This window comes from Sphaeramia orbicularis, chromosome 18, assembly GCF_902148855.1.
Source record: "Sphaeramia orbicularis chromosome 18, fSphaOr1.1, whole genome shotgun sequence".
NCBI classification, from domain to species: Eukaryota; Metazoa; Chordata; class Actinopteri; order Kurtiformes; family Apogonidae; genus Sphaeramia; species Sphaeramia orbicularis.
In genome coordinates this window covers 2,425,972-2,438,322 of record NC_043974.1, presented here as the reverse complement: position 1 = coordinate 2,438,322, position 12,351 = coordinate 2,425,972, and the positions used below count along the sequence as shown (strand labels likewise).

At 35.0% G+C, this 12,351-nt stretch overlaps 1 protein-coding gene across 2 annotated transcripts; it reads right to left on the bottom strand.

The window, feature by feature from the left end:
- Positions 1 to 3,021: 3,021 nt before the first annotated feature.
- LOC115438153 (galactose-specific lectin nattectin-like) lies at positions 3,022 to 12,071 on the bottom strand. Of its 2 annotated transcripts, none has more exons than XM_030161571.1 (8): positions 12,009 to 12,071; positions 11,837 to 11,930; positions 11,110 to 11,157; positions 10,814 to 10,861; positions 4,187 to 4,293; positions 3,891 to 4,010; positions 3,687 to 3,798; positions 3,022 to 3,427 (listed from the first exon to the last, which is right to left on the bottom strand). In XM_030161571.1, the coding sequence occupies exons 2-8, from the start codon at positions 11,904 to 11,906 to the stop codon at positions 3,354 to 3,356; spliced, it is 579 nt and encodes a 192-aa protein (XP_030017431.1). In that variant the 5' UTR covers positions 11,907 to 11,930; positions 12,009 to 12,071; the 3' UTR covers positions 3,022 to 3,353. The 2 variants fall into 2 exon arrangements, with proteins under 2 accessions (XP_030017431.1, XP_030017432.1); XM_030161572.1 differs by having other exon boundaries at positions 4,187 to 4,290.
- Between the last annotated feature and the right edge of the window lie 280 nt (positions 12,072 to 12,351).

The following is a 12,351-nucleotide window of genomic DNA, read 5'->3' as shown; positions in this document are numbered from 1 at the left end:
AATATCTTGTGTAATTACAGGAGGTTTCACAACAAAACTGTTGAATAAATGTATTTTTGTGAATGTATAACATGTATAAGCACTGATAAACTGTCCAAATACAGTTTTTAACAGTGGATTGGACAACTGAGTCTCACTGAAAATTTTATACATATATATATATATTTATACAGTGACGTGCAGTGGGGCTCATGGCTGGGGAGGCACTGACTCTTTCAGAACTAGATCTACAAATATATGGTGGCCTGAGAACAGTGGCGGCTGCTCACCTTTCAGACAGGGGAAGCTCATTGTCAGCTTACATAAAAAAAAAATAAAAATAAAAAATTGTCAAGTTATTTAAATATACATTCGGCCCTCCGTTCCTTTTTAAGAAAATGCTCAGTAACCTTATCGTACCAAGTAGGCGTCTTTTCCAGGGACTGGACCAGTGTCCTCTCTGCTCAGACGGCCTTGGCCCAGTGCATTGTGGGTGTCAGACTTCAGCCTTTTTAAACTACAGATGCTCCTTTCACTTCGACCTAGCCGACAGTATGATTGATTTAACTATCCACAAAACCATATTAAACTCGAACAAGAAATGATTAAATTATGGAACTGAAACAAGAAAATGCTGAAATTATGTCAAATTGAAACAAGGAAGTCCAATGAGTGTTTTATTTACAGTGCAAGAAATGAACGAGTACTTTGGTAGTGGTTTCTGTGATTTCACAGCAGAATGTGTGACGGTATTAAACTGAACTGTGTCAGTGAAGGAGCAGATCTGAAAACAGCTGTCAATCAAACGGGATTCAGCCTTTGGACTGATCCTCCAATCAGCACGTGGGATTCTGGCGTCCAGCCCGGCTGAGCTCCGCCCACAACTCCATTCACCCCAGAGACGTCCGGCGTCCGGGGGCGGGACAACATCGTGGCATTTATCCAATTACCGTCCAGTTTTGAGGCAATGAAAAAAACTGTTCCACTCAGTCCCATTGAAGCCCACAGACGGACACAGTCTACGGACAAATGCACTGAGCAGAGATGGAGGAGAAAACAGCACAACAGGAATGGAGGAGAAGTGAACAACATCGCGTTCGTTGATTTGTGATAAAGCTGATTCTGAACGAACTCGTCTTTGAGATGAACGTGTTCTAACACATTTGTAGTCAATGAAATGTCAACACAACCGAACATATTTAACCATTTAATTTTCGTAATTTTAGGGGAAGCCGGGCTTCCACTGCAGTCTGTGAGAAATCACCACTGCCTGAGAAACTGGAATAGAGAGAGTGAGCCAAAGGAACGGCCTGGGTATATGGGCTGTGCATCAGGTCAGCATAGGTAGACTGGCAGGAACTCAACAGGAAACCTTCAAAAAGAGCCATTTCAAACTAAAAATAAAAAAAGTTTATGGTCTTACCTTTATTTGTACATGAAATGTAATGCTCCATTTTTGATGAGGTGAATTAAAGTGTATAAAAAAGAACGAAGAAGATTATCAGTGCATGAATCTGTGGACTCACTGGCGCCATCTATCATGAGGCAGCGGTACTGTGTGCCTCCCCTAGTGACTTTTTCACTGCGGTTTTCTGATTAATCTGCGAGCCTAAACACATTACAGAAATACATTCCATATGTTATGCAGATTATGGAAGGTTAGAGCATATAATCAGAGTGTTTGAAAGCATTTGAACTGCGATATACAGAGGGACAGCCACACAATATTTTCAGCAGAGTTCATGACGGGAGGAAACAGTTCTGTGGGAGGCACAGCACAGCGCTGCCTCCTCTGTATTTGAACGGAGCATGTGGAAATTCTGCTATTCTAATTGACAAAATAAATAAATAATAATAATAATATTGGATTCGAACGGAAAATGAGTTTATAGGACATACCAACTGAAAACTATCAACATTTATTATATTTTATGGTTAAGTATTTTTTTTCTTTTCAAGAATGACAAGGGAGGCTCTGCCTCCCCTGCCTCCTCTGACTGCACCTCACTGTATTTATATATATATATATATATATATATATATATATATATATATATATATATATATGTGTGTGTGTGTGTGTGTATATGTATGTATATATATATATATATATATATATATATATATATATATATATATATATATATATATATATATATATATATATGAACTGACTACATAATATATGTATATATACATATACTACTACATAATATATGTATATATATGAACTGACTACGGAAACACTGCAAGGACAAAACATACGTTAGTGACACTCATTCCCACCACTAGAGGGCCCCCGTTGTTTGCTTTGAACAACTGAACATCACATATTATTGTTCTTATTAGTATGAGTACTTATTAGTGGGACTAAGACTCCTGTCAATCACTCACCAGTGGAAATAAACATGTGTGGACATAAACATGTGTAACAGTACCGGTCTGTTCCATGGACATTTTCATTTTAAATGTCTTCAGATGGTGGGGGTGAGAAGGACACAGGTGTTTGGAAGCACTGACATGTGCAGTTATTTTTGATCACCGGAGTACTTCAGTCTGAAATATCACTGAAAGGAAATACACGCTTTTGATGCCAGCAACCTCCCATATAACTATGCGATTAATCGCAATTAATCGCAGAAATCCACATGATTAATTGTGATTAAAAATTGTAATCGCTGCCCACCACTACTATATATATATATATATATATATATATATATATATATATATATATATATGTTTATATAGGTAATTTGATTGTTTTAATACATGTAAATATTCTTTATTAAACATTAAAAAGTAAAAAAAAATATGCAAAATCTCATGTAAAGTTAGGGCAAAAAACTGTATTTTAATTATGGAAAATTACGGTATTTTTATGAGATGGTTATTTTCCATTATTTAACAGTATTTTTTTGGCACCCCTGCTGCTGGAATATTACAGATTTTTTACGGGTGTATTTTTTTACAGCGAGGTTCTGCTGAGATCCTGAATTATTCCTGTTAAAATGATGTGATGAAAACTCCGAAACCATCTTGTTTCAATGCTTAAATCTTTTTAATCATGCATGATTGAAGGAGAACAGAATCAGAATGAAGTTGAGCTAAAAGCATCTTTTCAGAACCGTTCAATCTGCTCTTTTATGAGACACCAGGTCCTAAAGCAGTCCACCTACAGTTCACATTTGACTTGTCACTTCTTTCCATGTGTAGCGTTACAGCGAGAGAAAAGAAAAGAAATACAGGTTTGATTTCAAATATGGAGTCATCAGTTTATCTATGAGACTGATGACACAGACCGATGCACAGACTGTAGACACAAACACACAGCGCTGACTGGTTGTGGTTTCACTTCATGCCTCTGTGTTTGCTCAGGGATTCACTGTTGTGGCACAGATGGAGTAAAGGAGCTTTGTACAAACAAAATCATTCCAGCACCTTCGACCTGGAAGTCCCAAACACAGTAACTGAGTCAACATCTGTACACAAACTACACAACAGTTACACAACTCTGACCTGAACTTTAGCACAGAACCAACACATGATTTATCCTGGAGGAAAAACAGTTTCTCTCTAAAAATCTTTCGCATATTTGTAGAATGAACCAACTAAATGTTGTAGAACAACATGATGATTTATCAAATATTTATTGTGAATAGATGATTATTTTTCTTTTAATACATAGGTGGCGTGTCCTCCTTTACCTCTAAAGTTAACTTCAACACAGTGCTCTTTGCCATGGGCATTGTCTGGCTGTCCACGACACCAGTTTGTATAGTTGAAGGGTGTACCATCAACATTGAGCCACTGACCCTCCTAAAAGTAAACACAAATGAATATGAAGTTACATAGAAATGTATTCATTTACAAACCAGACAGACAGTTGGATTCAGATTGTGGTTACATACTTCTTGCGCATCAAATCCTGCAATCCATGCTCGTTTGTTCCCCAGTAAACTCAAGGTGTGGTTGTTCTGCTGCGCATTATGAACAGACAGAAGGTTTCCTCCAATGGACTGACAGCGCCTCTACAGAGGACACAGACAAAATATATGGATATGGAAGAAAAGAAGAGCAAAGGCAACGGAAAACTACTGTGTAAAAGTCTAAATGTAGAAAAGAAATACAACCACATAAGAAGAACAAAACAAAAACACAAAAGGTAACGTTGAGAAGCATTTTCCATTCAGATCCTGTTGAATACCTGAGCGTCAGTCCACTTCATTTTTTCATTCACAACCAAACACAGAGTTCCAAACTGTCTCCAACCACAGGGACATCTTGTTGCTCTCTTGACAACACTGTGTTCTGCTGATGACAAATACAGACCAAACTGTAACAGAACTGTTTTAAATACAGACCAAACTGTAACAGAACTGTTTTAAATACAGACCAAACTGTAGCAGAACTGTTTAAAATAAAGACCAAACTGTAACAGAACTGTTTAAAATACAGACCAAACTGTAGCAGAACTGTTTAAAATACAGACCAAACTGTAACAGAACTGTTTAAATACAGACCAAACTGTAGCAGAACTGTTTTAAATACAGACCAAACTGTAGCAGAACTGTTTAAAATACAGACCAAACTGTAACAGAACTGTTTAAATACAGACCAAACTGTAGCAGAACTGTTTAAAATACAGATAAAACTGTAACAGAACTGTTTTAAATACAGACCAAACTGTAACAGAACTGTTTTAAATACAGACAAAACTGTAACAGAACTGTTTTAAATACAGACCAAACTGTAACAGAACTGTTTTAAATACAGACCAAACTGTAGCAGAACTGTTTAAAATACAGACCAAACTGTAACAGAACTGTTTAAAATACAGACCAAACTGTAACAGAACTGTTTAAAATACAGACCAAACTGTAACAGAACTGTTTTAAATACAGACCAAACTGTAACAGAACTGTTTTAAATACAGACCAAACTGTAACAGAACTGTTTAAAATACAGACCAAACTGTAACAGAACTGTTTAAAATACAGACAAAACTGTAACAGAACTGTTTAAAATACAGACCAAATTGTAACAGAACTGTTTAAAATACAGACCAAACTGTAACAGAACTGTTTTAAATACAGACCAAACTGTAACAGAACTGTTTAAAATACAGACAAAACTGTAACAGAACTGTTTTAAATACAGACCAAACTGTAACAGAACTGTTTTAAATACAGACCAAACTGTAGCAGAACTGTTTCAAATACAGACCAAACTGTAACAGAACTGTTTAAAATACAGACCAAACTGTAACAGAACTGTTTAAAATACAGACCAAACTGTAACAGAACTGTTTAAAATACAGACCAAACTGTAACAGAACTGTTTTAAATACAGACCAAACTGTAACAGAACTGTTTTAAATACAGACCAAACTGTAGCAGAACTGTTTAAAATACAGACCAAACTGTAACATAACCGTTTTAAATACAGACCAAACTGTAACAGAACTGTTTTAAATACAGACCAAACTGTAGCAGAACTGTTTTAAATACAGACCAAACTGTAACAGAACTGTTTAAAATACAGACCAAACTGTAACAGAACTGTTTTAAATACAGACCAAACTGTAACAGAACTGTTTAAAATACAGACCAAACTGTAACAGAACTGTTTAAAATACAGACCAAACTGTAACAGAACTGTTTAAAATACAGACCAAACTGTAGCAGAACTGTTTAAAATACAGACCAAACTGTAGCAGAACTGTTTTAAATACAGACCAAACTGTAACAGAACCGTTTAAAATACAGACCAAACTGTAACAGAACCGTTTTAAATACAGACCAAACTGTAACAGAACTGTTTAAAATACAGACCAAACTGTAGCAGAACTGTTTAAAATACAGACCAAACTGTAGCAGAACTGTTTAAAATACAGACCAAACTGTAACAGAACTGTTTAAAATACAGACCAAACTGTAACAGAACTGTTTTAAATACAGACCAAACTGTAACAGAACTGTTTTAAATACAGACCAAACTGTAACAGAACTGTTTTAAATACAGACCAAACTGTAACAGAACTGTTTAAAATACAGACCAAACTGTAACAGAACTGTTTTAAATACAGACCAAACTGTAGCAGAACTGTTTTACATACAGACCAAACTGTAACAGAACTGTTTAAAATACAGACAAAACTGTAACAGAACTGTTTTAAATACAGACCAAACTGTAACAGAACTGTTTTAAATACAGACCAAACTGTAGCAGAACTGTTTAAAATACAGACCAAACTGTAACAGAACTGTTTAAAATACAGACCAAACTGTAACAGAACTGTTTTAAATACAGACCAAACTGTAACAGAACTGTTTTAAATACAGACCAAACTGTAGCAGAACTGTTTAAAATACAGACCAAACTGTAACATAACCGTTTTAAATACAGACCAAACTGTAACAGAACTGTTTAAAATACAGACCAAACTGTAACAGAACTGTTTAAAATACAGACCAAACTGTAGCAGAACTGTTTTAAATACAGACCAAACTGTAACAGAACTGTTTAAAATACAGACCAAACTGTAACAGAACTGTTTTAAATACAGACCAAACTGTAACAGAACTGTTTAAAATACAGACCAAACTGTAACAGAACTGTTTAAAATACAGACCAAACTGTAGCAGAACTGTTTAAAATACAGACCAAACTGTAGCAGAACTGTTTAAAGTACAGACCAAACTGTAGCAGAACTGTTTTAAATACAGACCAAACTGTAACAGAACTGTTTAAAATACAGACCAAACTGTAACATAACCGTTTTAAATACAGACCAAACTGTAACAGAACTGTTTAAAATACAGACCAAACTGTAACAGAACTGTTTAAAATACAGACCAAACTGTAGCAGAACTGTTTAAAATACAGACCAAACTGTAACAGAACTGTTTAAAATACAGACCAAACTGTAGCAGAACTGTTTTAAGTACAGACCAAACTGTAACAGAACTGTTTAAAATACAGACCAAACTGTAACAAAACTGTTTAAAATACAGACCAAACTGTAGCAGAACTGTTTAAAATACAGACCAAACTGTAACAGAACTGTTTAAAATACAGACCAAACTGTAACAGAACTGTTTTAAATACAGACCAAACTGTAACAGAACTGTTTAAAATACAGACAAAACTGTAACAGAACTGTTTTAAATACAGACCAAACTGTAGCAGAACTGTTTAAAATACAGACCAAACTGTAACATAACCGTTTTAAATACAGACCAAACTGTAACAGAACTGTTTAAAATACAGACCAAACTGTAGCAGAACTGTTTTAAATACAGACCAAACTGTAACAGAACTGTTTAAAATACAGACCAAACTGTAACAGAACTGTTTTAAATACAGACCAAACTGTAACAGAACTGTTTAAAATACAGACCAAACTGTAACAGAACTGTTTTAAATACAGACCAAACTGTAACAGAACTGTTTTAAATACAGACCAAACTGTAGCAGAACTGTTTAAAATACAGACCAAACTGTAACAGAACTGTTTTAAATACAGACCAAACTGTAACAGAACTGTTTAAAATACAGACCAAACTGTAACAGAACTGTTTTAAATACAGACCAAACTGTAACAGAACTGTTTAAAATACAGACCAAACTGTAGCAGAACCGTTTAAAATACAGACCAAACTGTAACAGAACCGTTTTAAATACAGACCAAACTGTAACAGAACCGTTTAAAATACAGACCAAACTGTAACAGAACTGTTTTAAATACAGACCAAACTGTAACAGAACTGTTTAAAATACAGACCAAACTGTAGCAGAACTGTTTAAAATACAGACCAAACTGTAACAGAACCGTTTTAAATACAGACCAAACTGTAACAGAACTGTTTAAAATACAGACCAAACTGTAACAGAACTGTTTTAAATACAGACCAAACTGTAACAGAACTGTTTAAAATACAGACCAAACTGTAGCAGAACTGTTTTAAATACAGACCAAACTGTAACAGAACTGTTTAAAATACAGACCAAACTGTAGCAGAACCGTTTAAAATACAGACCAAACTGTAACAGAACCGTTTAAAATACAGACCAAACTGTAACAGAACCGTTTACAATACAGACCAAACTGTAACAGAACCGTTTAAAATACAGACCAAACTGTAACAGAACTGTTTAAAATACAGACCAAACTGTAACAGAACTGTTTTAAATACAGACCAAACTGTAACAGAAGTGTTTTAAATACAGACCAAACTGTAACAGAACTGTTTTAAAATACAGACCAAACTGTAGCAGAACTGTTTTAAATACAGACCAAACTGTAACAGAACTGTTTAAAATACAGACCAAACTGTAACAGAACTGTTTAAAATACAGACCAAACTGTAACAGAACTGTTTTAAATACAGACCAAACTGTAGCAGAACTGTTTAAAATACAGACCAAACTGTAACAGAACTGTTTAAAATACAGACCAAACTGTAACAGAACTGTCTTAAATACAGACCAAACTGTAACAGAACTGTTTAAAATACAGACCAAACTGTAGCGGAACTGTTTTAAATACAGACCAAACTGTAACAGAACTGTTTAAAATACAGACCAAACTGTAACAGAACTGTTTAAAATACAGACCAAACTGTAACAGAACTGTTTTAAATACAGACCAAACTGTAGCAGAACTGTTTTAAATACAGACCAAACTTTAACAGAACTGTTTAAAATACAGACCAAACTGTAGCAGAACTGTTTAAAATACAGACCAAACTGTAGCAGAACTGTTTAAAATACAAGCCAAACTGTAACAGAACTGTTTTAAATACAGACCAAACTGTAACAGAACTGTTTAAAATACAGACCAAACTGTAGCAGAACTGTTTAAAATACAGACCAAACTGTAACAGAACTGTTTAAAATACAGACCAAACTGTAACAGAACTGTTTAAAATACAGACCAAACTGTAACAGAACTGTTTTAAATACAGACCAAACTGTCGCAGAACTGTTTTAAATACAGACCAAACTGTAACAGAACTGTTTAAAATACAGACCAAACTGTAACAGAACTGTTTAAAATACAGACCAAACTGTAGCAGAACTGTTTTAAATACAGACCAAACTGTAACAGAACTGTTTAAAATACAGACCAAACTGTAGCAGAACTGTTTTAAATACAGACCAAACTGTAGCAGAACTGTTTAAAATACAGACCAAACTGTAACAGAACTGTTTAAAATACAGACCAAACTGTAGCAGAACTGTTTAAAATACAGACCAAACTGTAGCAGAACTGTTTAAAATACAAGCCAAACTGTAACAGAACTGTTTTAAATACAGACCAAACTGTAACAGAACTGTTTAAAATACAGACCAAACTGTAGCAGAACTGTTTAAAATACAGACCAAACTGTAACAGAACTGTTTTAAATACAGACCAAACTGTAACAGAACTGTTTAAAATACAGACCAAACTGTAGCAGAACTGTTTCAAATACAGACCAAACTGTAGCGGAACTGTTTAAAATACAGACCAAACTGTAACAGAACTGTTTAAAATACAGACCAAACTGTCACAGAACTGTTTTAAATACAGACCAAACTGTAGCAGAACTGTTTAAAATACAGACCAAACTGTAACAGAACTGTTTTAAATACAGACCAAACTGAAACAGAACTGTTTTAAATACAGACCAAACTGTAACAGAACTGTTTAAAATACAGACCAAACTGTAACAGAACTTTTTTAAATACAGACCAAACTGTAACAGAACTGTTTTAAATACAGACCAAACTGTAACAGAACTGTTTAAAATACAGACCAAACTGTAGCAGAACTGTTTAAAATACAGACCAAACTGTAGCAGAACTGTTTAAAATACAGACAAAACTGTAACAGAACTGTTTTAAATACAGACCAAACTGTAGCAGAACTGTTTAAAATACAGACCAAACTGTAGCAGAACTGTTTAAAATACAGACCAAACTGTAGCAGAACTGTTTAAAATACAGACCAAACTGTAACAGAACTGTTTTAAATACAGACCAAACTGTAACAGAACTGTTTAAAATACAGACCAAACTGTAACAGAACTGTTTAAAATACAGACCAAACTGTAGCAGAACTGTTTAAAATACAGACCAAACTGTAGCAGAACTGTTTAAAATACAGACAAAACTGTAACAGAACTGTTTTAAATACAGACCAAACTGTAGCAGAACTGTTTAAAATACAGACCAAACTGTAGCAGAACTGTTTAAAATACAGACCAAACTGTAGCAGAACTGTTTAAAATACAGACCAAACTGTAACAGAACTGTTTTAAATACAGACCAAACTGTAACAGAACTGTTTAAAATACAGACCAAACTGTAGCAGAACTGTTTTAAATACAGACCAAACTGTAACAGAACTGTTTAAAATACAGACCAAACTGTAACAGAACTGTTTAAAATACAGACCAAACTGTAACAGAACTGTTTTAAATACAGACCAAACTGTAACAGAACTGTTTTAAATACAGACCAAACTGTAGCAGAACTGTTTAAAATACAGACCAAACTGTAACAGAACTGTTTTAAATACAGACCAAACTGTAGCAGAACTGTTTTAAATACAGACCAAACTGTAACAGAACTGTTTAAAATACAGACCAAACTGTAACAGAACTGTTTAAAATACAGACCAAACTGTAACAGAACTGTTTTAAATACAGACCAAACTGTAACAGAACTGTTTTAAATACAGACCAAACTGTAACAGAACTGTTTTAAAGCTGAACCTTTGTTGTGTCTGGGATAAACTGCTTATAATGTGACTTTGTAAAAGTCTGAAAAAATAACAGCAGATTACCGTCTCCATCTGCTGATTCTTCATCTGCTGATTCTGTGTCAGCTTCACCTTGGTTTTGTAAAAAGGATGAATATGTGAATGAATCAGAGACAGAAAAAGTGGATAAATACAGACATTTGATTCCATTCCCATTGCTCTGCTGTGTGTCTGTGTTCACAATCACACACATTCCAAACAGAATTACATCCATGTCATTTCAGACACTTATCAAAGCACTCATCTGTCATGCACACTGTTCTGATGAAAATCAATGACATTCAATTAAATCTATGACAAAAAGTAGAAAATGCACCCACGTTCTTCAGTCGGTTCAGCCTCAGGTCCAGGCTCTGGTTCTGGAAAACCTACAGTTTGATACCAGTAGACATTTGTTCTTTGTGTTAAAGTCCAAACACTTTCAATGTGTGTGTGTGTGTGCACATGTGAGTGTGTGTCCAGCAAGGTTATTATCGTTAACGAAAACTAACGAAATGACCAAAACTAGAATTGAAAAAACATTTTCATTAACTGAAATAAATAAAAACTACAATTAAAAGAAAAACCATAACTAACTGAAACTGTTTTGTGTGTTTATAAAACTAACTAAAACGGATAAAAATTATGGATTAAATTCCCTTTGTTTTTGTCTTTGTCAACGTCGGATTAATACGAAATCGAGTAATTTTGGTTGGTGGCACCCTACGACACTTGAAGGTCCGTCACTTGTGGTTTAGAGTCGTCTTCTCGTCCCCACTGTACTTGGCAACATGGAGACTAAAGTTAGGATAGAGTAGAATCCTGTCTGGGATTTATGTGAATACAACAGCGAGGAAGAGAAAAGACAGAAACAGACGAAAACTAAACGACAACTAAGCATTTAGAAAAACAACAAAAACTAATAAAAACTAGCAAACCTGCTGTAAAAACCACCTAAAACTGACTGAATAGAGAAAAAAAAGTCCAAACTAAATTAAACTAAACTAAACTAGAACCTTGGTGTCCAGTCACACAAACACATGGAGGATCAGTCTGACTCATCAGTACCCTCTGACAGGACCATCATGGATCCAACGAGCAGAAACACAACCAGCAACTTCATGACCACGGTGCACATGATGCAGATGTCCCAGATGAAGGCCTTCAGAGCAGACAAACACATGTTAGATGTGTGGATGTGAGTATTAGTGCAGTTTGAATTCCACAGTGGATGCCAAACCTGCTGCAGATTTGCTTCTCTTGTGTCTTCTCAGTTTCAGTCTGAGGTGCTCAACGACACTAAGTCCACTTCTTATATACTGGTACATAGCATGTCATCAGCAAAATTATCAGGAACTGCACACATTCTGACAGTGTACACCCAGAGGATAAACATGAACGCATACGTACACAGATCATTTCACTCATAAATACAACAGTGACTGTTTCCATGGAAGGACGTGAAGTCAGCGAAAAGGACAAACAAGAATAAACTGAGCTGACAAACTGAACTGCAGCTGCAGTGTGTGCATGTGCGCAGACAGCACTGGGGATGGGGGGGACGTGTACCCCCCAGTTTTTTA